This window comes from Drosophila biarmipes, chromosome X (genome assembly GCF_025231255.1).
Source record: "Drosophila biarmipes strain raj3 chromosome X, RU_DBia_V1.1, whole genome shotgun sequence".
In the NCBI taxonomy this organism is placed as follows: Eukaryota; Metazoa; Arthropoda; class Insecta; order Diptera; family Drosophilidae; genus Drosophila; species Drosophila biarmipes.
Genome location: NC_066611.1, coordinates 10,129,159 through 10,154,005, shown reverse-complemented (window position 1 = coordinate 10,154,005; position 24,847 = coordinate 10,129,159). Strand labels below are relative to the sequence as shown.

Below are 24,847 nucleotides of genomic sequence, written 5' to 3'. Positions count from 1 at the left end.
CGAAAAGCTAAAATACCAAAGAGTTCCATATAGGCAAAATACTAAATGTCAGTACCTGACAATCTTGACCATTCCAAGCGCCACAAATCAGTTTCGAAATAGCGGCGACTCGCAAAAGAAGCGATAAAGTTTTTCCTGGAGAACTAACAACCAAAGAAGCGGCGAAAATGGTTGAAGACAAAGCCTATTACGCCGTGGCAGGCCCCAATTTCGAGGAGTACGTCGTGTGCCCCTACGATAGCGCCCACCGCCTACTGCCGCTCCGCTTGACCTATCACTTGGTCCGCTGCGCCAAGAACTTCCCATCCTCCAAGATGGTGCGCTGCCCCTTCAATACAACCCATTTGTACTCGGTGGCCAACTTGCAGGTGGGTCTGGGGTCTCAAAAAAAAGCTATTGTCAGATATTATATTGGCCTGTCGCAATTTGCAGAAACATGTCATGGAGTGCCCCAATCGGTCGGCCCTCGAGCGCTACAAGCTGCCGGACGTGTTGCCCCCCGTGGAGCCGCGGGCTTGTGAGTTCACCGTGGAGTCCTCCGAGGATTGGGACGCCGAGCCGCCAGCCCCCACTTACAATCCCAGGAAGTATTGCGAGGAGCAGCTCATCATCCGCAATCCCCAAGGAAACCCGCCGGCCGCTCGCCGTGAGTTCCGCGAGCGCGAACGCAGGCGGTTTTTGGAAAGAAATAAGTTCTAGGTGTCAATATCTACGATATGAACGTATTTCTACAAATTTAACACCCTAACATGTAGTTCCTAAGTAATTTGATGCATTTCCAAGAAGGAGTGGCGATTCGTCGGTTTCTTGTTTTTCGCATTGGTCAGCGAGTTTCTCAACTAGAGAACCCCTTTTCCAAGAACTCAAAGAAGCAGTTCAAAACACATTAACAATCTTTATTAAGCGCTAACACAAAAATAACCGTGTATTACAGTATTAATTAAAGGACAAGATTGCAAAACGGTGAAATAATTTTGTTTTCCATATTTCCATCGTTGGCCTTTTGCCGTTACTTGGAAAAGGCACTGCTATGTCGCGGCGTTGCCACTCTGCTGTGCGATAGTTTGATGCATTGTAATTATAAGTAAATAAGGATTAAGTTTCATTTACCATTGCGAAGAAAATACCTACATTGACATTAGCGTTATACAAAATAGTAATATATAAAATAAAATAAAATATAATGAAAACAAAAAGTTAATTTTCTGGTGCTTTTTAAAATAAGTTTGATTTCTTGAATATTTATGAATATTAAGAAAGGAATTTGTTTCCACACCTAGAGCTTTAACTTTGAAACTATTTGAAAAACTCGCGCAAAAGGCTTTAAGTAGTCTGGCAACCCCAAAGTAATTACTTTTTTCTTAAATTTTTTTAAAACATTTACTATAAATGTATATAAATATGCAAATTTTAATATTCCATTGTGTGTACTGCTTATAAGCTAAAAACGGTAAAATATCCAGCAAAAATGTTTTGGAAATATGAGAGCACTGCATTTCCAGCGAATGCGAGATGGCTTCTCTTCCCACGAACTCTCGTCGACCGCGCTCACGAAACTGCTAAGCTGCGTTTATGCGGTGGCCAATTCACGCTCTTATTTCATGAAATGGGCTGATTCGTGAAATGGTAACTATTAAAGTCTGGTAACTCTATATAAATATCAGAGCTGCCAAACCAAAAGAAATACATAAGTACGTCTTATTTTCAACAGGTTCGTTTTTTTTTCATTCATATTTTGACGATAAAAAACGTACTTGTGGTTTGCACACTAGGAAATTATGTACTAATGGAAGAAAATAATCAATTTCACAATCGGTGACACCTCTTTCACTCTTCTGTCAACTCTATCAGCCGGGCGAAATTATTCGCACTTTTGGGAAATCGTGAACTCCAGGGCATGAACGTGGCATATAAAAGGGCGCGCCGCGCTGCTCTCGCGCTCAGTCAAAGTTGGCGTGTTGTTGTGTGCGTTTCGATTCTGGTCAGAATTCAGCGGTTCCTTAATCCTTTTTGTTCCAACATAAAAAGTACCACAGTTCAGAAAAACAGCTCTGCAGTTATAACAACAGAGGCAAGGCGAGGGAAAGGAGCATTGCAGGCGACAACAAAAACAACAAAATAGTAGCAACAGCTCCCCAACACACACACAACAACTGAATGGTTGTGGGTGTGCGAGTGTGTGTGCGTGTGTGAAGGAGCCTTTTTTTTCTGTGAGCCACAAGAGATTTAGTGCATTTCTGCCCCCCACGCCAATCGGAGAAAGAGAGAGCAAAAGGAGCCCACGAAAAAAGGCAACACAAACAACAACACTATTAAACAGGCTCCTCGCCTCAGCGTTTAAGAGCAGCGCGGCCGACGTCGACGTCGACTGCAGTGGGCCAACGTTGTTGCAGTCGCCTCGTTCGTTGTTGTTGTTGTTGCTCTGCTGCAACAGCATCAGAGAGGGAGAGGGAGAGCGATAGAGCAAGACAGTGGCAGCGGGAGAGACCGAAAGAGCACATAGGTAAGTGTCAAAAAACGAGAAAAAAATTGAAAAAAACGATCTTGACGAAGAACGATTAAAAGTAGATGCGAAAAACTGCCGGCGAATGCGAACACAAAAGCAAAAAACATGCAAAACAAAAATACAGTCGCGGTCGCAAATTAAGCCCACACCGTTAAGTGCATATGTTTAAAAAGAAGTGTTAATTTTTAAATGTTTTGATAAGCGCTGCTGGCCCCAAATTGGGAAAACGAGGGATATTGGTGTACGTGAGAAATTCGACCGGCACGCACGCACGCACCCGAAAATTCGAGAAAAACAAAAACGAGGAAAGCCGAAAACGAAAACAGCTGCCCGCCGGGGGTTGGGGGTGAATTTGTTTTCTTTTTCGGCCTGCCGAACTTGTTTCTTACGAATTTATTTGTTGGTTTATTTTCGGCGTCTCGAGGTTTATTTGCATTCTGCGCCACTTTATGCCCATGTCATCCGATTTTATTTTTCCATCAATAAGAATGTTTTTGTAAAGCCAACTCACAGTGGTGGTCGAGAAAATGGTGCTTCAAAAATGTGTATTTTGAGAAGTCCTTATCCAAAACATGCAGTCAACGCTAAAAGTTTATAGAACTCCGAACAATAGTCTAAAGTTTGCATTTTCAATATTTGTTTAAAGAGCTCTGCCACAGGAACCAGGTTCTAGATAAACAAATTCCAATTTCTCTTGGTACTTTAAGGTAAAATGATCAGTTTCAGTTCTATTTTCACAGACAAACAAATTCCTATTGCTTCATTATATGGTAGTACTATTACAGGGTCTACAGAAATTATAGATCCCAATTAGAAAATGTTCCATTATGTTGTGTGCCTAATATTCTGACCTTCTCTGTTACAAACCAGCATACAATGTTGCGGCCGATTCTGCCTCTTGTTCTTCTTTTTATTGGGCATTGCTGGCTTTTTGCGAAATTTTTGCGACGCAATTTCGACAGCGTCACTTTTATGCTTTTCCCCCCACCCCTGGTTCTCATCGACCTCCTTCTCCTCCCCGCCTTTCTTCCCACCCTTCTACCTTTTCCTGATTTCGGGGTTAAAAAATAATTTCGGACACGCATCAACAAAGAGCAGAGGAGGAAAAGAGATGAGAACAGCAGAGCAAGAGCGGCCGAAAAATGTTTATTTTGTTTTTGTTGTTATCAGAAAAAGGGGGCACAACAAGTGCGAAAGAAGAAGAGAAGGCCGAAGAAGAGAAAGGAGGGAGACGGCAATAAAAACATAGAAATTCGTAAGGCGCACTAAATTTTCAAGGTTAAACCGGGCAAAACAAACATAAAACCGGTTACAGCATATGTATATGTGCCCATGTACATATTTACAGAGGGGGCAGTACATAGGAATCGGCGGTTAAAGAAGAGGAGAAAGCCAAAGCGGCGCAATACAAAACACATACACGCACGCAAAATCAAACGCAACCAAACAACATGCATATGTATGTATGATATTGTATATATGCGGCTTTTGCACGTTACCTTTGCTTACATGTATATTCTTATTGTGCTTTACATGGGTATGATATGATACATATATGATATTCTTAAAATTGTTTAAAAAAGTAAACTATATAAAGGATATATTTTTCAAACTTACTTCTATTTCAATGTATTTACTTTGTGTTATTAAAAAGTTAGTTTTAGAATAACGTATTTTTTAAACATGTTATTTCTGAAAACTAAAAGAACACAAAAACAAAAGCAGCTGGCAAAACAACAAATAGGCGTTTATGTAAAACAAATGTACAAATATATGTACACACAGGCAAACAAAAAGGAACTCTCAATTTGGAGTTGGTGGGAAAGAGATGGCTACTTTGTTTGTGGGGGTTGCAAAGCTTTAACGGTACACAATTATGTAGTCTCTTCGGTTCCGATGTTGTTGTTGTTGTTGCGTGACCTTGAATTTTGACTACAGGGGAGTTTCGATACATGTCCCTATTGCTATCTCTGTCACACCCACGCCCATTGACAAATATTTGCAATTTCCAAGACGCAGTACCGTTAAATACAGATGTGGTCGAAATACTAGAACCATATATAGGAATATATTGTGCTTTTTTTTTATTTAAGTTTAAAATATTTATTGAAAGTGCTGAATTTTTCTATTGGATCTTCATAACAAAATGTTACAAAATTTATTTGTCTTGAAGGTAAAAGTTTGTTATCTATTGATCTTGTCGTAATATTACTTTGTATTATAATTCAATTGCTTTAGTGAACAGATGTAAAAAATTACGTGCAGGGCAATACGCTTATTTTTAGCCAGAAACAAAAGAATTTGAATAGCAAAAAAGCGTCAATAGGGTGGGGGATTGCCGGCTATGTACGTGCCAGACATCGTGTGTATTTGTTTTGGTGCCACAAATTCCACACACACAACGCACAACAACAAACAAGACCCTCAAAGCATTCCGGCCTTAAGGCGAGACATGTAAATTAAACCGCCCCAAAACAAGTGCAGGCGAATCCTCGGAAAATGACCCCCATACCACCCCTATATCGTCTCGATTTCCTTAAGTTTTCCTTAGAGTCGAGTTCGATAATTGCACCGAAGACTATATACCTCATACAGGTTACACTTTGCATCAGCAAATTTATGTAATTATGTACTTGGTGGGGTGTTTATGGGTAATGAGGTATGGGTAATCTTAAGATCGGATCATTAGGTATACGGTATGGTACCGAAGATTTAAAAGATTTGATTGGTTTCCCCTCTATATCGACTATTCACTTTCACTCCGCGCTAACCAGACACTTCTCCCCTCTACCAGCTGCAATTTATTTATAGAAGAAGAGGACGCACCTGGTGCCAGAGTACAAAACCCAAACCTCCTCCGCAACATCCCTGCTGTGCATTCCAAGGGGAACTCGAGGGACGTACAACACCAGTGAGCCATCGTCAGTATGGAAGTGGAATCGAATAACAAACGCGCCACCAACGGCGGCGGTCGTCACTCCACCCCGCCGGCGGAATCCGATTCCAAGGAGAGCTCCGTGGAGCGGGAGCTGAACGGCGAGATCCAGGCGGTGGAGCTGAACGGGAGTGGCGCTGGCGGTGGCGGCCACTCGAACGGGCACATCAAGAAGCCGCTGCCCGTGGAGGATGGCCGGATCAAGCGTAAGGCCAAGCGGCTCATCCAAAGACAGAACAGTGGCTCCGGCAGTCCCAATCAGACCAATGGCAATGGAGCTGCCGCCGCCGGAGGAGGCGGGGCCATTGCATTGCCCCTGGCGGTCAACGGCATCCTGCCCTCGCCCGGTGGCTATGTGGTGCCCCATCGCCGCTGGAAGAACAGCCGGCGATCGAGGAATCTCAATCGCGGCCGGGGTCTGCCCAAGAAGGGCGGTGCCGGCGGCAAGGGCGTCTGGGGATTGCCCGGCTCGGAGGCTCTGGCCGAGGTCTATGAGGACGAGAACGATCCCAACTACGACAGTGAGTGCAACGACCGGAACGTGGAGCTGCGCGAGGTGATCACGGAGATCACGCCCGAGGAGTTCTTCAAACTGGCCGAGCCCATTGTCCTGGAGTACTACGAGCACGGGGATACGCACGAGGTGGCCCTCAGCTTCGACGAGATACTGCAGGGCCCGCTGCGGGAGCACATCACCAGTATTCTCGTGGAGATCGCCATGGATCACAAGGACTCGCAGCGGGAGATGACCTCGGTGCTGATCTCCGATCTGTACGGGCGGGTCATCACCGGCAAGGACATTGAGAAGGGCTTCAACATGCTGTTGGCCAATCTGCCGGATCTCATCCTGGACACTCCAGAGGCGCCCATCATGCTGGGCAACTTTATGGCCCGCGCCGTGGCCGACGACTGCATTCCGCCCAAGTTTGTGGACAAGTCGGAGGAGGAGCTCCGGCACCTGGAGCTGGGCGAGCATGCCGAGCAGGCGCTCCGACGTGCCGACTCGCTGCTCCACAAGCAGGTGTGGGCCCACCTGGACAACGTGTGGGGCATGGGCGGCCCGTTGCGTCCGGTGAAGACGATCACCAAGCAGATGGAGCTGCTGCTCAAGGAGTACATATCCTCCCGGGACGTGGCCGAGGCGCAGCGCTGTCTGCGCGCCCTCGAGGTGCCGCACTACCACCACGAGCTCGTCTACGAGGCCATCGTGATGACCCTGGAGTCCCTCAGCCAGACCACCGAGGAGGCCATGTGCGAGCTGCTCAAGCAGCTAGATCTCACCTGCCTGGTGCTGCCCGCGGGCATGGAGCAGGTTTGTTTACTTCACTTACTCCTTTTCGAATTGCCGAGGCCCATTTTCTCATCCGCTGGTTAAACTAAATGCAGGTTTTAATTTCTGATCTCCAATGTGGTATTCCAAGTGTGGTTAAACATTCAAAAAATTTATTTTAAATAGTCAAAGTCCGAAATTCCCTAATCCATAAATTAAATATTTTATATATATTTTCTTAGGTACATTTTCTCGTCGTCTGTTAAACAAATGTAGGTTTTAAACTCTACATTTTCAAGCGCATTGAATCTTTCCAATAACCGTGCTTAGAAAATAGCTTTTCTAGTACTCTGCCGCCACACAAACGGTGTACAACAGCAGTATGAGAAAATAGGTATTAATTTGTATAAAAAATGTATTGAAAATGTCGTTTTTATACAGTTTAATAAAACATTTTAATTGTAAAAGTTTAAGTAATACCCAGCACCCTCTGATCCATAAGTATCCTGCTTTCTTCCACAGGGTTTCATGCGCGTCTTCGATGACATGGCGGACATCGTTCTGGATGTGCCCCTGGCCTATATAATACTCGATCGTTTTGTCGAACGCTGCAATCGCGCCGGATTCCTTACCGACAAGATTATAAACAATGTGCCATCGCGGTGAGTCTGGAATATGTTCATAGATGATAGATTTCCTTCAATGGGGGTTAGTTTTATAGAGATCAGAACAACAAAACAGAAATCCTATAGAGTAATAGCTTACTACTTAATTGTATTTAAATGAAATTTACTATTATCTACTGCTTCCAATTATAGATCATATTCATATCATTTGATTAAGGAACTTAAACAATATCTTAATGTTTGTGGCCTTATTGATAGGGCAGCAGAACCCACCTGTTTGTGGAAATGCACGAACGTATGGCGCCCAGAGTCAAGAAAACAAACCCAGCAATGAGAGCGAGACGTGTTTACGTAATCCTAGCAGCCATAAAGACAGCGCGCCCCCGAAGCGGTGCCCCCCATAAGGAAGGGTTATACATTGTTGTTTACAATTAGTGGTACACTCTCCATCGGAAGCAGGGCCTATCGACCCGACCGCCGCCCATAAAGGGGGGTATTGGTTAATTATTGATGGGAACTCGAAGCGCCGGGCTTGATAGGAAAATTAACTAGATGTCGTTTATATAGATTTTTTGATTACTCTATTTTTGGCGAAGGATTTACGATTTGTGAAGGCCGCGTTTTTGCTCTAATTTTTGATTATTTTGAACAACAGGCGAGGGCAAGGAAATATATCTGTAATTTATAGAACCATAAAAATAAATTTTATTTTTAATTACGTTTTTTTTTTCATATTCTAATAAGCTCTTACTGAAATATCACTTCAAATATTCAATTTAAGCTATTTATATTTATACATTAGTGCTGCTAAAAATTGCCCCTCGGCTGTACCTGAGATATGTATTTTTTGTACGTGCCTATTTTTTTCGTTTTTGCCGGCTTCGACTTGTTTATTATTCTCCTATTTTTTGTTTTTCTTCTTTTTCGCTTTCGGCTCGGCTCGGGTGGTACCTACATACAGACGTGTTTTGTTTGTGGCCCGAGTGTTTGTGTGTGTGTGGATATGTTTGTTTATGAAATTTCTATTGCGCAGTTTAGTTTCGCATTTCGGAATTGACTTGGCGGACGACGCGTCATCCGTTGGGGCAGTCGCAGATTGTTGTTGTTGCTGGCTCCCCTGCCATATTGTTTATTTTCATTTTCCTGGCGTTTCTTGCCGGTTTATCAGGTGCCGGCTAGTTATATTTATTTTTATACATCGCGTTCTTGCGATCAACTTCATTGTTTTCCTACTTTCCGTTTTTTTGCCAAGAGTCGATCGAAAATGGTGGTTTTGTTGACCGGTTTCGGGGGTTTTGTGTCCTTAGGTTTTTGAAGTATTAGCCAAGAATGAGCCAAGTTTAATATCCATAGATACTTCATAGAACAGCTCTATACTTAGGAATCAAATAACTCAGGTGTTGCGAATTATTAATTAATTCTTACAACTGCTCTAGAATTTAAAATCAGACAAGTTTAGACCTGTTTAACTTTGTATTTAAGTGTTTTGGTAGTTATTTTATTGTTTTGATTCATTTACAATTTATTTGTGATACAAGAAAAGAAAAAAATGGTATAAAAAAATCCAGTAAATACACTTTGTCCGATAAATAGACACATATATATCATCATAAAACAATCCTATTACTATAAATTGTTTAGTTTTCGTAAAAATAATGGTATAAATTTATCAAAATTATATTTTACTTAAAAAAAGAACATATTTATATTCTAATGGCTGTAGTATTGGAGTTAAAAGGGACGTAGGGTATAGAAAAGTCGGCCTTCTTTTCGATAGCTTTCCCGTTCGGGCAAAAGAAGTGTCGTTTATCGATAACCATGTGTGCGACGACGAAGTGGGGGTTGTGGGCGGACGTCTCTTATCGATTGGTTGTTTATCGCGGCAAACTTTGCGTTGCTGAATTGTTATTGTTTTCCGTTGCCTTCGTTAGTACTACTATTGCGGCTGCTTGTTGGTGCAACAACCTGCATGTGGCTCAAGATCGTCTGGGGGGCTTAGTTTGCCTCACTGCCCGTGTGTTTGCTGGTGTTTGTGCGAAGGTAAACATGGCGGCCAAGTTGCTGTTATCGACCTGCTCGCCACTCCTACTTTAGTTGCCGTCGTTGTTGTTGTTGCTGCTGCTACTATAACTGCATTTGCATTTGCATTTCGCCTTGACAGCGGCTATTGCACTTTGCCACTTTTAGCGCAGCAACAACAACGACAACACTGCGCGACAGCCACAAAGGCGGCAACAACAGCAGCAAAAGCAGCGACTGCAACAACACCATTCACTTTACGCCAACAACAACAAGAAAACTATATGCAACGCCAACGCAACTACAACTACAGATGCAAAAAGAGCTTGCAAAAGAGTTTTTTTTTTTTCAAGCTGAACTCAATGCCAAGACACTCAGACATAACGGTGGATGAGGCGCAGTGCTGGCAAAAATGAAAGCTAGCTTATTACTAGCCCAGATTTCCAGAGATGTAAGAACTTCAAATTCCGAAGAAATAGTTCTTGAAATAAGAGGGAATTGAAACGTTCGCTTCTTTTGGTAAATCCCTTCTTCACTTATTTTAAGATGTACAGAAATACTTAAAATATATTTGCATTTATGAATACACAAAAGCCAAACTGAACTGAAAAAATAGTTATTTTCAAAAGTACTTTGAAAAATATGGGTATTATAAGAGGATATTAAAGCATTCCCTTCGTTAGTAAATAACTTCATTCCTTTTAAAATGCACACAAATATATAAAACATATATTTGCATTCAAAAATACATAGAGCATACATGGGTTCAATTAAAAAAGTAAAATTAAAATTTAAAAAAACAGCGAAAATTATGGTCTCTTTGTCTTTTAAAATAGATAAATTTAACTGCAAAATATATAAGAGTAAATTTATTTGTTTTAAATTCTATCTATTGCATATTCAAAGAGGTAAGAAGGCATGCCTCTTCGTTTTAAGATCTTACTTTTCGGCTATAAACAAGCTGAAATGTCAGCCCTGCCTTGCAGCTGGCTTCGCTGGGGGCTCCGCTCTGTTATGCTTTTTATTTTTTAATATTTTTTTGTTTTGACTTGTGTGTGTTTGTGTTTGTGGTCGTCGTGCGCTTATCTTGCCGCAATTTTAGTTGACTCCTCTACATTTATGCATTTATGTGTTCATTTGTGCACTTAGTCCCCCACTTGGTCACATATTTATAGAAGCGCAGCAACTTGGGCTCCAGCTGGTTTTTGTTGTTTTTTCCCCCCTTTTAATATAGAATCCTTTGGTCAGTAGCTCTCCGAAAAATAAACTAGTTTTATCCCCCCGCCTCCCCCTCTGCAACGCATTCACCCGCTACTTTTGCACAGCTGTTGCAAGAAAAGAGAGCAAAGAGAGGGGGCAGAGAGAACCCCCCAGGAGAGAGATAGAGAGAGGGAGAGCGCGAAAAAGGGTCAACGGTGAATGAACTTTTGTGCAAATTGTTGTTGTTGTTGTTGCCGAATTTGCGCCAAGCATTTTGCAACTTGTTTTTGTCTTTTCCTCTTTGTTTCCTTGTTCTTTGTTTTTGGTTGTTGTTGTTTTTTTTTGTGGCATTGCATTGCATAATTGTATAATTACTAAGTGCGTACGGCAGAGGGAGAAGGAGAGATAACATTATGCAGTTGCATTTAAATGCATTTATTTCTTTGTTACTCACTCACCGTTATCTTGCATAAATACATATGTACGTATGTATCAGAGTACATGTTTACATTTGCATTGAGTTTTTTTAGGATGTGTGATTCTCAGGAAAAAGTCATTCCAAAAACGATAAAAATGTTTAAAATTGTTTCAAATATTATATTATATTCCAAATATTTTTAAACACTTTTTGAAATATTATGTGATGGGAAATTATAGTTTTTGGAAAATAACAAATCTCAAAAGTAAAAACTAGAAATTCTATAGTTTTACTTAAAAATTTAAATAAGTCAAATTTTTCTTTAAATAAAGTAAAGTTTCGATGTGCAAGTACGAGGATATGTTTATATTTGTATAGAATTCGTTTTTAAGATGGATTGTCAGGAAAAAGACATTCCTAAAAACGATAAAAAATGTTCCAAATATACAAATTTCTAAATATTTTTAAAAATTCTTCGAAAATTAAAATTCTTGAGGGCATAAATATCTAAAAATCCTAGAGTTTGATTTACAAATTTTATTTTTTATCCAATTATTCGTTAAATAAAGTAAAAGTTCGATGTAAAAGCCTTGAATTACTCACGTACCACTAGATTAATAATAGAGTATTTACTAAGATTTTCTAATTTTGAGGTACCCCAAGGGCTTGATAGAATTAATTAGAGCAAGTTGATAGTAATTTCAGTAATGGGTTTACCAAGCTATTATTTCGCACCCAACCCCCACATTATTGATTAACCAATTGCTGATCAATTCCCCCGATTTTCGTATACTTGCAGCGGTCGCAAGCGCTTTGTCTCGGAGGGCGACGGAGGTCATGTGAAGCCGGCTACCTTGCCCATACGCGATTAGATCGGGATTACGGGCCCCCATATGCTACATATGCCACATATGCTTACATAACAACTCCACCCCAAGGACACCTAGAAGCAGCAACAGAAAACCACAACAACAACAAAACACCAAATTACTGAAAGGAGGAAATCCACGGGAATGCGAAGAATAAAGCCAGCCCAATTGATAGGAAAAGACGAAACGGAGAATTTGTCGCAAATCTTGGTAGAAGGAACCCTACCCCTCGAAGCCCAGAAACGGTCACACACACAAAACATAAAGAAAAAACAAACAAACAATCAATCGGAATTTGATCTCCGTTTAAACTATATGCATAATTATAAAACCTACATAAACATTAAAGAACCTACAACGTATAACTTATCTACACGTAAAACTAAAAGCGTAAAGCGAAAAGTATATTTTAAAGATTTGTAAAAACGCGATGAGTGAGGAGATCACACACAAAAAGAGGAGAATCCAGCCGGAGAAACGGAGCAATGATGACACTAGGAGCAGCGATGCAGCATTTGTTGTGGGCTTTCTTTGGGCTAAGATCGCATAGACCGCATATGATGGAGAGAGCTGGAGCAGATCAGCAGCGTACTTAGCACGCTGTCATTATGCCACTTAAAAGCGAAGCATATTACTTATACGAAACTGTTATTTCCACACGCGTACACCGCCCCCTCCCAGGAATCGGTTGAGATTTACGTTTAAGACCAACCAGCACACTGTTATACGGCCAAAACAGCACACCAATTCCATTGACTTGAATCCAGCACGCCGTTTTGATTATTTCCTAAGCGCGCATCGTATGGCAATCATGATTTTCCTTCATTTTCGTAACTGTGTGTGTCAGAAACTAACATAATTAAGCTTAAAACTACTATTACGTACACTTACCAACGGATTCACCATTTTCCCGCTTGCTCCATTTTTTTTTCGATTGAATAAACGTTGCATTTTATATGATAAGCAAAAGACTTTCGTTTTCGCCCCCCACTTATATATTTTTAATTGTTTACATTTCATGAAGAAACAAAAATTCGACATATTCTTACACATACGCCCACACATCTATATATAAAATATATATATCTACATATATATATAAACTATTGTGTTAAATGCAGAAAATATACATAAAAATAAAAATTTCAAACAAAAAAGCGCGGGTTTTGATTCTTATTTTGCTGGCTGAAGGCAATCAACGAAGTGGGTTAATATTTTTGGTAAAATTCAAGGAAGTCGGGGTGTTATTTAGTTTTATTTGGCGCTACAGTTTTCTACACACATTACAAGACTAAATATATGTTTTAAAGATAGAATCTAACGTTTTAATGGGTTGTTTCAGAAATCTCCAGCTATTAAAGGCAAGTACGTATAACTTTGGATGTGGTAAACCGGATGGTAAAGTGCAAAAGGATTAAATTTAGCTTTGCTTACTGGAGCTTTCTGCAACAAGAACTTTGCTTTACATTTTGTCATTATATTTATACATTTTTGAGGTCCTCACTCAATCGACTTAATATAAATACAAAAAAAAGGGACTGCCAGCTTAGTCGGCCACTGGTCCATCCGGTGGCTCCAGCTTGACGTCGGCGGATCAGGGTCGGTTCATGCCCACCACCGAGGGCGCCATGTGCACGGGCGGACCCACTTGCGGGCCCACCGAGCCGCTGCCCATGCCGCCGTGCAGGGCCACGTGCTTGCGGTAGTTGGTGAACTGCTCCAGGTACTGCTTCACCGTGTCCACCGGCTCGTAGATGTCGTTGTGCTTCGCGTGCAGCTGCTGCTGGCCCATGGCCGTCATTATGGTCTGCGGGGCGAAGTACGAGGGGAAGTCCTTGCCCACCCCGATGCCCAGGAATCCCTGCAGGACCTCGCGAATCATCTCCCAGCAGTAGGCCAGGATCACGCACGACTTGTACTCGATCTCGATGAGGATGCCCTGCAATTGGAGTGGCAAGGTATGTAATGATCTGAGATTTACGAAGCTTAAGGAGCCAGGATGTCAATTACGAACTATTTAGGCCATGCACGCGTACCTTGAAGTGCTCCATCATGGTGACGGAGCCCAGTTTGATGACGAAGTCGCCGTACTCGAAGCGGGCGCCGCGGGACTCGATTTTGGTCTGCTTCTTGGAGGTGAAGGTGTTGGTCATCTTGAGCATCAGCAGGTCGAAGATGTTATCGGCGACGAGGGCCACCTGCTTGCCGGTGCCGTTGTCGATGATCGAGAACGTGGAGGCGGGGTACTCCGAGTTGTGCAGGACGTGGACGGCGCGACTGGGCGCTCCGTTGTGGGGCTGCGGCGTCGAGATGAACGTCTCGCAGTCCACCAGGAATTGACCGGCATGTGTGGCGCCCAGGGCGAGCAGTCGCTTGCTCAGCTGGTCGATGATGAGCGCCCCCGACTTGCCCTCGGGCAGGGGATAGGGCTGCAGGACAGTCACGCCCATGCTGTCAGCAATACGCGGCGAATGGGTTGATATATAAAGTAACTATTAACTGGCCTGCGTTTTTTGTTTATTTGCGAGTGGCCAGTGTGACCCTGTGGCTCGGAAATAGCAAGAGAGTTGCCAGATGTTTGCGATGGGAGCTACAGTTACTTTGACCAGAACTTTTTATGAAGTATTTAGGGTATTCCTTTAGCGTTTCATAGCCGAATTGTCGATTTCGAATTGAAGGTATTTTTTTTCTTATTTCTTTTTATGCAAATAAATAGTGCTCTATTGCATAAACTTTTAAAATAAAAACGCTTTTTTGTGGCTTATGATTTAAGACAAGTTTATATATTATTATTAACATAATTTATTAATATATAAACTTCTGTTAATTGTTAATGTTAATTTATCAGAAGATTATTATTAATAAATTATTAACATAATTGATTAACAGAATAAAGAGCACTCACTTTGTGTCTATCTGTAGACTCAATTACTGGAGTTAACCCGTGTGTCAACACTTTCTTGGAGATCTAGATCTATTGACTCGCCTCCATCCTATCATATCCTGCCATACCGACATAGTATCACAAGGTTTTTAGGTCATTGAAACGTAAATTTCTGTACTCTATTCTTTAAGATTTTATTGTATTAATTTTAAAAATAACTTGAGCTGCCAGATCGCCGGACATTCGCCCGGCCAGTGTGTGCCCACCCGCGGAGACTCCGCTTTTGGCATTGGCCAGTTTGCCAAATACGGTATCACTGCGTTAAAATATTTTATTAAATTTTTAACAAAGTAGGCGCCAATTGTTCGCTTTTTAGCCCATTCCGCCGAAACTTTCGGCCGAGCGCAGCAATCGAAGGTGATTTCGGGCCAGCTGCCGTACGGGAGTCAGGAGCCCGTGTGCGATTGGCCACCAGTTGTTGCCCACCAAGCATCTCCAGGCTATTTCGGTTGTCGCGCGCCCCACTTGGATTTATGAATATTACTCCTATTCGCTCCGATCTCTGTGCACCAGGATGTCGACGGAAAACTCGGCTGCCGATGTGGCCGGCCTCACCTCCAGACTGGCGGATCTCCTGTCGGACTTGTGCCTGACCATAGAGGGCAAGCAGCCGCCGCAAGTTCAAGGTGAGACTGGGCTTGGGATTGGGAATCCGGGATTGCCCACTGGTTGGTCCACGGAGGAGGCAATCTTTCCAACCGGCAGCTTGGGGCTGTCTCAAGTCTCAAGTTGGCCTTCGCAGATATAAGAAAGATCATAAGGAAGATGGTATTTTGTTTAGGATAGGAGGGATTCCTTATAAAAGAGATAATATCCAACGTTATGGAGCTGAAAACCCTGCAAAGGCTATGAAGTGTGTTTGGCAATAGTACCTACATTTCATTCCTAGCATTCGATACATAAACCAGTAATACCTTTCCTATAAACCCGGTTTAAAGAAAATTAACTGCTCTATAAGCCGTATTTTAGGGATATTATGTGTTTATTCTTCGAACTTTAAATATATTATCAGCTCTTAGGCAATTAAATCGTAAATCGTTGTACCTTTTTGTATCCCAACTTCGGCTTAAGGAAATTACTCCCTAGTAAACTTTTCTATATATCTAATGATCTACATTTATCCTTTCCTCCACAGACGAAACCCTGGCCCGTGTGGCCAGGTGCCTAAAGTCCAATGCTGGTGCTCCCTTCAATTCGATATCGCTGTCTGAACAAGAATGCCTGCAAAAGACCATGAAAATCCTGAAGGCCCGGGGCGAAGTGGATGGCATGGATACGGCGGAGCATTTCTACGAGCTCTACAGGAAGCTGCTGCAAATGAAGCTCGATCCCCAGGTGCGTCACTCGCTGATGGGCCACCTGCTGTCGATGGCCGACAAGCAGACTGCGAACGGAGGAGAAGCAGGCCTCTCCGCCCGGTCCGATAATCTCAGTCAGGTTCTGGGCAATCGAACAGCCTCCAGCGCTAGCCTCAACTCAGGGGCCAGCAGCCACAATGGCAACGGATTGTCCCAGAGAGCAGCAGTTGACGGAGGCGCGGGCGAAAGCTATAGCTACGATCCCACCCAATCCACGCCCGGTTTGGGCACCAAGACCTTGCCCAACTACGTGGACCTGAAGGCACAACAGGAGTTCGAGCTGCAACAGGAGATAGTGTTGAACGCCATCTACTCGTTCACCGGCGTTCAGGGTAAGTATTTGAAGAAGGACGTGGTCTCAGGTCGCTTCAAGCTGGATCCCATGCACGCTGAGGCGCTGGCTTTGGGCGAGGCGGGCATGTTGGTGCGGCTCTCCGAGATGGGCTACTACTACGATCGCGTGACCAAGTTTGCGGACGCATCCACCGGCTTTAATGCTATGGGCTGCATGGGCCAGGCCCTGATGTCCAAGCTTAAGGAGGAGCTGTCCGAGTTCAGTGGCCAGGTGTCCCTTCTGCACGACGAAATGAATCTGTATCGCAAGGCGCAAATGAATTGGAATGCGGGCTGCGGCGGCGAGCCGAGTGACGAGCACAAGCTGACGCTCTTCAAGCTGCTCGCCTGGTCCATAAAGCCACTGCACCGGATGCAGTGGCTCACCAAAATCGCCGACGCCTGCCAGATGAAGAAGGGCGGCGAGTTGGCATCGACCGTGTACGATATGCTCGACAACGGGCACTCGATGGTCGACAAACTGGTGGTGGATATCCTCACCGCGATCTGTGGCCCGCTGGTGCGCATGATCTCCAAGTGGATGCTGGAGGGCGGAATTAACGATCTGCACAGCGAGTTCTTTGTGGAGTCCCTCAACGATGTGGGTGCCGATCGGCTGTGGCACGACAAGTTCCGCCTGCGCCTGCCCATGCTGCCCAAGTTTGTGCCCATGGATCTGGCCGATAAGATCCTCAAGACGGGCAAGTGCATCAACTTCCTGAGGGAAATCTGCGAGGTGCAGGGACTGATGAAGGGTCGCGACGAGCTCAAGAAGGTCATGGACACTAAAGGTGAGTGCTTGACTTACTTAGCTATCTCACCAAATTGCATTGCTTTCTTTTTTTGTGGCAGTCTCCCAATTCTTCTCGTACGTGCCGGACACCAGCTGGCACGCGGCCGTGGAAACGTGCTACCAGCAGACCTCCAAACATGTCCTGGACATCATGGTGGGTCCCCACAAGCTGCTGGATCACCTGCAGGGCATGCGGCGCTACTTGCTGCTCGGCCAGGGCGACTTTGTCAGCATTCTCATCGAGAACATGAAGTGGGTTTTTGTGTGTATATAGCTGTTGTCATATATTGTTATAATCCCTTCCCGCCCTTGCAGAGACGAGCTTGAGCGCAACGGCGGCGATATATATGCCCACGATCTCTCCTCCATGCTGGATGCCGCTCTGCGCTGCACAAATGCCCAGTACGACGACCCGGACATACTCAATCACCTGGATATAGTGGTGCAACCGCCGTACACCGGCGACAAGGGCTGGGACATCATCTCGCTGAAGTACATCGTCCAGGGGCCACTGGCCACCATGCTGGAGCCCACCATGCCCACGTACAAGCTGCTCTTCAAGCCCCTCTGGCGCATGAAGCACATGGAGTTCGTGCTCTCGATCAAGATCTGGAAGGAGCAGATGGGCAATGCGAAGGTGAGTGCGCTGGCCGTTCGATTTCTTATCCGTATCTCGAGTGCATGCACACATTTCGATGGCCGGAAGTCGCTCAGAGGGCGCATGGCGAAGAAATTCATTGGAATTCGTATTCTAGGGCTATCTCATGTGAACGAAACGGTCCCGAAACGCCAAAGGTGCGGTTTAAATTCCAATCCATACGATATTTAATATAGCTATTTGTTATAATCTCTTGGGCCTCAAGGCTTCATTGGCTCCTAATGAGTATTTAAGAATATGCGAGGTCTTTGACACTCTATTTATTAACCTAATTAGCCCAAAATAAGGCTTATCTTGCTGGAAAAGGCATTGCATTCGCGTTTGTAGATTAAAGCAAAGCCAACATGTGGGCCATCTATTTCTGTGTTGAAAGGAAGTCGAAGTTCGAAAGGTTTGGGTGTCAAGAAATCGCCTACAACACCTTGATAAGATTGCCCTTGCAATCTAATCCGCTGCGATTACCCACTTACCGATAAACCAGCCACAGTATCAAAGTGCACAAGAGTTTCGCCTTCGCTTTCGCCTTATGTATTATTTTCTAGTTTTTTGTAGACGACTTCCCGTACAAAAATAACATTAATTATGTGGGGTGAAACAAAAACACGAATACGGATTACAGAGTACACACAGAAAAAAAAGAGCAATAAAGAACACACACAAGTTGGTGAGGAATGTGCAGGCTGCCGAGGTGGTCCCCTTACAGCTTGGCATCGGTCTTCAGGAGCGGCGCCAGCTTCTGGGTGAGCATGATGTTGCCGGCGATCTTCAGCTTGCCCTTCATGAAGGCGGCCTGGGGGTTCAGCTTGCCCAGGGCGATGTCCACCATGTCCTCGTCGGCGACCGTCAGGGTGGTGTCCACCTTGACGCCCTGGGCGGGTCCCTCGTAGGCCTTGGCGCTCTTGCAGTCCAGGGCTGAAAGTGGGCGATACGAATTAGTTGCTTGTTTCTTTGAGGAGTCCTTAGCACTATTAGAACCTAGACTTTATAAGCCTTTTGGACTTATGGAACTTCCAGTTCTGAAAACTATACTAAAAGAGTATACAAGTTAGATGCTCCTTTAAAAATCCGATCTCTTAGACCTCACAATATCGAGATCATTACTAAAAAGTAAGTTTTTTAAATGTTCCTTACAAAGTACAGATATATATATATAAAAAATTCGATCTTACAGACAACCGAGTACCATAATACGTACTAAGCAGTAAATATTTTAAATATTCTTTTAAATATACCGAATTACAAATATATTGGTTCCTAAATCGACCTTTCACTACCGAAGTCTATGATAATAGAGTAAATATTTAAAATATTCCTTTGAAAATCCCAACTTTTAGACCTCTCAGTACTGAAATCTATTTTTTAATCAATCTATACTATAAAGAAAGACAAATAAATGGGATATGAACTCTTAGATCTCCCAGTATCATATTCTTTAGAATTTGTAAATATTCCTTACAAAGTACAGTCAAATAAATAAAAAATATCCGATTATAGACAACAGAGTACCATAATCCATACTTAGTAGTACATATTTTTAAAACTCTATCGAATAAACAGAATTAAAAATATAAGGGTTCCTAACTAGACCTTCCTCTACCGAAGTCTATGAGAAAAGTGTAATAATTTACATATTCCTTTACAAATCCGAACTCATAGACCTCTCAGTACCTAAATCTATTCCTTAGCAAATCTATACTTTAAAGATAGACTTATACATATATGGGATTTGAACTCTCGGACCTCTCAGTATTGAAATCAATTTTAAAAGAGTTATTTTGTTAAGTAAGTAAAACCCAAAGTGCGTTTAAGAACTCTTAAAAATATGTTAAAAATTTCGTTTAAAACGAAAGTTAGGGTTCTATAAAGCTAACCATTCTGTATGCTAACTCTCCTAAGGGGGTTCTCTATAGGGTATTTTCTCGATCACCTGTATGGGCAATGCAGTGCTTTTGTATGATAATGCCTGGCAAACAGCTGGTTCCGAAGTACAAACGCTGTGCACTTTGAACTGTGCCTGCTGGGCAGTGCAAAACCCGCCTGCCAAGACCACGTATGTGGCACTGGCAAGGCAGGGGCGGGGCACAAGGGTGGGAAAAGCCTTTTCCCCCCCAAAAAAATCCCATTACATAGCAAACATTGCCTGATTTTCGCTGTGAAAACAAAGCATCCCCCTTGAAATTAACGCCACCGCCACCCCTGCGTGCAGCAGGGTGTGCCCCCCGTGCAGGAGGGTGTTCCAGCGGGCGCACTCGGTACTTACTCCACTCCTTGGCCACCTTGCCGTCCTTGGTGATCTTGTAGAGGAACACTCCGTTGACCGCCTTGGCCTTGGCCTCGTTCTCCTTCAGGCCATCGATGATCTTCTGGAACACGGCGTCCGACTGCAGCGACATGGTTGCGGTGTGATGTGTGGTATTTCTGCGTGTTTTCCGGCAATGAAAAGAGTGGGGAAATGGGGAAAAGTCAGCCGTGGGCTCGCCCTGCTTGTGCGTCGTGAAAATGCTTACGCTTGGAGCGGAGAACGCGAAATAATGAGCCGACGGCGTGCAATAGCCCAATTTATGGTCACTTTTTCTCACTTCACTCCCCTTGTCGCGGGCGAGCGGGACGGCCATAGGGCGGAGAGCCGGCCACATATGCCGCACTCGCTCGCACCCACTGCGCTTGCATAGGCGGTGCGGCGCCCTGTTGTTTCATTCATGCAAAGCTCTCACTGTTAGCCAGCTGGAGCACAGTGGGCTCAATACCGGGGAGAAGTGCAGAGGGAAATGTAATGAAACTTTTTCAAATTTTATTTTGAATTAAATAATTAATAGAAAAAGGGAAAACGCTCCTGTCTTTTCTATTACTTACCAAGGATATTAAAATGTTTTGGGTTTATAGAACGGCAGAGTTTTTGCCATATCTAAAGAACAGGCAATTATAAAAATAGCATGGTATAATATTATTTTAAAAACATTACTTAATGTTTCATTTAGGCAAAGCTCCTACTATTAGCCAGCTGACCCAGCTGAAACAGGGAATAGAGCACAGAAAAATTTTAACTATAAAAATTGTTTTATTTATTTAATATTTACGTTTATTTTCTATCAAGAAGGGAAACAACATTTCGATAAAAAATGGGAAAAAATAGTTGGTTCCTTTGTATCAACATATATGGAGGAAGATTTGAAATGAATAGGCATTGATGAATAGCTGGGTATACTTCCATCTAAATTCTTACTGTAGTATAAGTTCCTATTCACAGTAAGAAAAAAAATAATTATATATTTTTTAGGCTGAACTTAAAAAAAATTTGTCGATTTTTTTCTTTAAAAACCTTAGAAAAAAAATAGTTCGATTTTTTTCTGCTTTATTTTTCTTTAAAAAAAGTTCAGTATAATTTTATATAACTTTTCAACCACTGCCACAGGTGTGGAGTTTAGACTTTAACATTAACAGGGCCGCCTAACAGAGACCCCTAACAGCGGTTATCAGCTGTTGTCCCGCTGCTGTTACCACGCTCCCCAGTCCAAGTTTTAGTGCAAAGTGCGCACTCAGTTTGAAAGGCCCATAAAACGGCGATAAGGCCTTGAGAGTCTTCAGATTATTACGGAAAAATATGCCGTCTCACGAGCTCATTCAAGAGATATTATTAACCCCCACTAAAATGTGAAAAAATATATAAAACTACAACATTTACAAAGATTTCCTGTTCCTATTTGCTCTTTAAATTATATTTAATACTATATTATATCATATTTTGTAACCCACCTGAGGTTTTTAGCAGGGAAATCACCATCTACATATATTGAAATATTTCACTATTAGGAACCATAGCTAAAAACAAGAGAATATTCAACTGAAATGAATATATTTCTGAATCCGAATGGTATCCTCGAATAATTATGCTTTCTAAACCAGGGATTTGTATAAGGTTTTTGTATTATATACATTACACATAAACTTTTTAATATTATCCAATTAAAGTGTATTATCGCATACATTTTTCAGCACTATGGGTCAGAAAATGCCTGATAACAAATGCAGCACAGGGCTTATATAGGGTTAATCATCTCCAGTTCCCTAGGAGCTCTCGAACTTCTCCGGATCCAGTCCGGCCTTTTTCATCTCCACGGCGATGGAGAAGAGATAGTCGTAGCATTCCGACCTGCGATTTGTATAAAAACGAAAGTTAGGGGTAAACACGATGGGTAAACGAGAGTAAAATGGAAACTCACATGGTCTTGGCCTTCTCCCAGTTCTGTCCCCAAACGTAGACGCCATGTCGGCGCACCAGGATGGCACTGCAGCCGGGATACTCCATCATGGCGGCGTACATGCTGTCGGCGAGGTCGCGTTCAAAGGGTGTATTCTCTATGATGGGGACGACCAGTTGCTCGTCGTAGCGCAGGTATCGCTTGTCCGCCTCGTCGTACACGCCCTTGATCATCTCCAAGTGGGTGCAGCGGAAGGTTTTGCCCGGCCACAGGAGCGTGGCCATCACGGCGTGCTGCGAGTGGGTGTGGATGACGGCGCCCGCCCCGCGGTGCTGGTAGGCCAGCATGAAGAGCGGCGTGCACTGGCTCTTCTTCAAGCCCCTGATCTCCGGCGGCAGCTGCAGGTCCTTGCCGGCGATGTCCTGCACGAACAGGTCCTCCGGCTGCATGCGCTCCTTCTGGACGCCCGACGGTGCTATGTAGATCTCATCGCTGCAGGGATTATGGGGTTTGTGATTAGGAGGATATTTCTGGCTGGGATTGCCATGCCCTCTCACTTGTGCTTGATGCTCATGCCACCGCCTGTGCCGGTGACCCAGCCCAGGTGGTAGAACTGCCTGCATAGCGAGGGAATCAGATGGCGCGGATGCTCCGGCGGCAGGTCTTTGAAGATCGAGAGGGCCATCTCGCTGACAACGTGACTTGGAGCTGATTAGCCAGATAAAGATTAAGGGAATCTCGAAGCGACGACGAATCGGGCATGTAAACAATTCGGAAATCGATAGTTACACTTATCGACGGTGCACTTCTATCGGCCTATCGCCGTTGGCCAGCGTTGCCATTTCAGTATATTTTTGAAATTTAAAAAACGTCTACAGAGAGATTGAAATCTTTTTCTTTTTAAATGATAAGAAGGTTTCTGGCCATTTTTATTTGTGGAATCCTTTAAGTAATTGCATTCACAAAAATATTAATAAATTAAACAAGTCATTAATAAAATTGATTGATAAAACTAATAAAACTCTCTTTAAATTTTCAAGATTTTAAAGTCTTTAAAAAAAATCTCGGTTAATATTTAAAACAAAGATTCTGCTTATATGATAATCAACAATGTGTAATAATAATTAATATAATATATTTTATAAACCACTTTAATCTATTTTATATTAACCGACTTACTTTCCAGACTCTTCGCCCTATGAACGCCGAGATCGGCAAGGCGTCGCACCGCCTGAACCTCTTCACCTCGGAGATCATGCACTTCATCCACCAGATGCAGTACTATGTGCTCTTCGAGGTGATCGAGTGCAACTGGGTGGAGCTGCAGAAGAAGATGCAGCAGGCGACGGCCCTCGATGACATCCTGGAGGCGCACGAGAAGTTCCTGCAGACCATCAAGGTGGGCTGCTTTGTCAGCAACGAAACGGACATGGAGGCCTCGCTGGAGACGGTATACGAGAACATAATCTGCTTGGAGAGCTGGCAATCGAACTTCTACAGGGAATGCTTCCAGGAGCTGGAGGCCCGCCAGGAGCTGGCCAAAGAGGTGGAGAAGTCGGGGAAGCAGGGCGTCTACGGCCTGACCAGCGAAATGACCTTGCAGCGCGACCAGGAGAAGAAGATCTTCGCGCAGAAGATCGAGACCGCCTGCCATGGCCTGGAGGTCATCGCCTCCGCCTACGAGAAGGCCGTGAGCAGCTTCCTAATGGCCCTCAACTCCAGCAACGATCCGAATCTGCAGCTCTTCGGCACGCGGCTGGACTTCAACGAGTACTACAAGAAGCGGGACACCAATCTGAGCAAGCCGCTGACCTTCGAGCACATGCGCATGAGCAATGTGTTCAGCCTTAACAACAGGAACTCGCCGAGCAGTCGGTTCGTTATGCATGCGCCGACCACCAAGGAGTAGCGCCCGGTGTCCTTGGAACACTCAGCAACCCAGTGCCAATATCGGAGGCATCAGGCCACACCATTACATCCAGTTTAACTGCGGCTAAATAATTGAGATATCCACGCCATATACCATTAGGGCTGAGCGAATGGAGCAGGCTAATGAAACCAAAAGCAATCAAGCAAACTAATCCAACTATTTACTAAGCTACTGTGCTGCTTTCAAGCGAAAAGCAAACGAACCTGCACTTATACACACGTATATCTCAAGCATTTCCGTCAATCGGCTGGCTGCAAGCCATTAACCTAAGATATCTCGAATCTTAAACACTCATTTTTGAAGTTTTGAAGTTTTTTGAGTAGTTGTAATCGAAAGTATTAAACGGAGATTCGTTGGTCGAAGGGCGCACATTGTTTTCCTTTACGTGCCCTCATTGTATACATCGAAGCTTAGTTAAAACCCCTAACATCCCAAGTGCGTTTGTCAATTGCCCTCCCTCCCAGTGGTAATTCTAAAGTAAGCGTAAGCAGGTGTTGCGTATTTTAAAGCGAAAAGTTAGAGAACATTTTAAAATGTTGATGTTTTGAACAGTTTAAAACCGTAAGGCGAGCTCGAAATAAACGCTTGGCATTGAACATGTGGTGCATTTTCTTTTAGGCTTCATTGTTTATATCACCTGGACTTGGAATGCATTGTAATTTATTTTAAATTTTAAATTTTAAATTTACATTTTTACTATAAATCAGCCTATTGCCCTCTCGCTCTTTTTCAAAATTCCGCCCATCGATAGCTGGTATATCGGTTTTAGCCAGCACACACACCCAGTTC

The 24,847-nt window shown here is 43.5% G+C and overlaps 6 protein-coding genes across 8 annotated transcripts; 3 read left to right on the top strand and 3 right to left on the bottom strand.

Moving 5' to 3' along the window:
- The first annotated feature begins 12 nt into the window (after positions 1–12).
- Positions 13–972, top strand: LOC108023928 (gametocyte-specific factor 1 homolog). The gene is made up of 2 exons (XM_017093612.3): positions 13–368; positions 433–972. Exons 1-2 carry the CDS (start codon positions 168–170, stop codon positions 697–699), a joined length of 468 nt encoding a protein of 155 aa, XP_016949101.1. The 5' UTR covers positions 13–167; the 3' UTR covers positions 700–972.
- Positions 973–1,926: 954 nt separating this feature from the next.
- Positions 1,927–12,812, top strand: LOC108023993 (programmed cell death protein 4). 2 transcript variants are annotated; one of them, XM_017093729.3, is made up of 4 exons: positions 1,927–2,503; positions 5,318–6,753; positions 7,234–7,373; positions 11,774–12,812. In XM_017093729.3, the coding sequence occupies exons 2-4, from the start codon at positions 5,434–5,436 to the stop codon at positions 11,844–11,846; spliced, it is 1,533 nt and encodes a 510-aa protein (XP_016949218.1). In that variant the 5' UTR covers positions 1,927–2,503; positions 5,318–5,433; the 3' UTR covers positions 11,847–12,812. The 2 variants fall into 2 exon arrangements, with proteins under 2 accessions (XP_016949218.1, XP_043948900.1); XM_044092965.2 differs by having other exon boundaries at positions 5,301–6,753.
- Positions 12,813–13,079: 267 nt separating this feature from the next.
- Positions 13,080–14,406, bottom strand: LOC108023992 (mediator of RNA polymerase II transcription subunit 20). Its single transcript, XM_017093728.3, has 2 exons — positions 13,880–14,406; positions 13,080–13,782 (listed from the first exon to the last, which is right to left on the bottom strand). Exons 1-2 carry the CDS (start codon positions 14,291–14,293, stop codon positions 13,438–13,440), a joined length of 759 nt encoding a protein of 252 aa, XP_016949217.1. The 5' UTR covers positions 14,294–14,406; the 3' UTR covers positions 13,080–13,437.
- A 473-nt stretch (positions 14,407–14,879) lies between these two features.
- On the top strand, positions 14,880–24,654 carry LOC108024003 (gamma-tubulin complex component 3). 2 transcript variants are annotated; one of them, XM_050890519.1, is made up of 6 exons: positions 14,880–15,037; positions 15,104–15,413; positions 15,923–17,269; positions 17,331–17,523; positions 17,587–17,908; positions 23,315–24,654. In XM_050890519.1, the coding sequence occupies exons 2-6, from the start codon at positions 15,302–15,304 to the stop codon at positions 24,035–24,037; spliced, it is 2,697 nt and encodes an 898-aa protein (XP_050746476.1). In that variant the 5' UTR covers positions 14,880–15,037; positions 15,104–15,301; the 3' UTR covers positions 24,038–24,654. The 2 variants fall into 2 exon arrangements, with proteins under 2 accessions (XP_050746476.1, XP_016949233.1); XM_017093744.3 differs by having other exon boundaries at positions 14,880–15,413.
- Positions 18,435–20,541, bottom strand: LOC108024005 (peroxisomal multifunctional enzyme type 2). Its single transcript, XM_017093747.3, has 3 exons — positions 20,437–20,541; positions 20,190–20,347; positions 18,435–18,841 (listed from the first exon to the last, which is right to left on the bottom strand). Exons 2-3 carry the CDS (start codon positions 20,320–20,322, stop codon positions 18,627–18,629), a joined length of 348 nt encoding a protein of 115 aa, XP_016949236.1. The 5' UTR covers positions 20,323–20,347; positions 20,437–20,541; the 3' UTR covers positions 18,435–18,626.
- On the bottom strand, positions 21,766–22,915 carry LOC108024004 (probable methylthioribulose-1-phosphate dehydratase). The gene is made up of 3 exons (XM_017093745.3): positions 22,686–22,915; positions 22,150–22,620; positions 21,766–22,079 (listed from the first exon to the last, which is right to left on the bottom strand). Exons 1-3 carry the CDS (start codon positions 22,811–22,813, stop codon positions 21,995–21,997), a joined length of 684 nt encoding a protein of 227 aa, XP_016949234.1. The 5' UTR covers positions 22,814–22,915; the 3' UTR covers positions 21,766–21,994.
- Positions 24,655–24,847: the final 193 nt, after the last annotated feature.

Bases quoted from the DNA above. Each gene is read 5' to 3' on its own strand.
- LOC108023928 (XM_017093612.3), top strand. From the start codon at position 168: ATGGTTGAAGACAAAGCCTATTACGCCGTGGCAGGCCCCAATTTCGAG. The intron at 369-432 runs GTGGGTCTGGGG...CGCAATTTGCAG, and splicing joins ACTCGGTGGCCAACTTGCAG to AAACATGTCATGGAGTGCCC.
- LOC108024005 (XM_017093747.3), bottom strand. From the start codon at position 20,322: ATGTCGCTGCAGTCGGACGCCGTGTTCCAGAAGATCATCGATGGCCTG. The intron at 18,842-20,189 runs GTAAGTACCGAG...GCCCACTTTCAG, and splicing joins CAAGGTGGCCAAGGAGTGGA to CCCTGGACTGCAAGAGCGCC.
- LOC108023992 (XM_017093728.3), bottom strand. From the start codon at position 14,293: ATGGGCGTGACTGTCCTGCAGCCCTATCCCCTGCCCGAGGGCAAGTCG. The intron at 13,783-13,879 runs GTACGCGTGCAT...CTCCAATTGCAG, and splicing joins CCATGATGGAGCACTTCAAG to GGCATCCTCATCGAGATCGA.
- LOC108024003 (XM_050890519.1), top strand. From the start codon at position 15,302: ATGTCGACGGAAAACTCGGCTGCCGATGTGGCCGGCCTCACCTCCAGA. The intron at 15,414-15,922 runs GTGAGACTGGGC...TTTCCTCCACAG, and splicing joins GCAGCCGCCGCAAGTTCAAG to ACGAAACCCTGGCCCGTGTG. The intron at 17,524-17,586 runs GTGGGTTTTTGT...CCGCCCTTGCAG, and splicing joins ATTCTCATCGAGAACATGAA to AGACGAGCTTGAGCGCAACG.
- LOC108023993 (XM_017093729.3), top strand. From the start codon at position 5,434: ATGGAAGTGGAATCGAATAACAAACGCGCCACCAACGGCGGCGGTCGT. The intron at 6,754-7,233 runs GTTTGTTTACTT...TTTCTTCCACAG, and splicing joins TGCCCGCGGGCATGGAGCAG to GGTTTCATGCGCGTCTTCGA. The intron at 7,374-11,773 runs GTGAGTCTGGAA...GTATACTTGCAG, and splicing joins ATAAACAATGTGCCATCGCG to CGGTCGCAAGCGCTTTGTCT.
- LOC108024004 (XM_017093745.3), bottom strand. From the start codon at position 22,813: ATGGCCCTCTCGATCTTCAAAGACCTGCCGCCGGAGCATCCGCGCCAT. The intron at 22,621-22,685 runs GTGAGAGGGCAT...TAATCCCTGCAG, and splicing joins GGCATGAGCATCAAGCACAA to CGATGAGATCTACATAGCAC. The intron at 22,080-22,149 runs GTGAGTTTCCAT...TACAAATCGCAG, and splicing joins TGGGAGAAGGCCAAGACCAT to GTCGGAATGCTACGACTATC.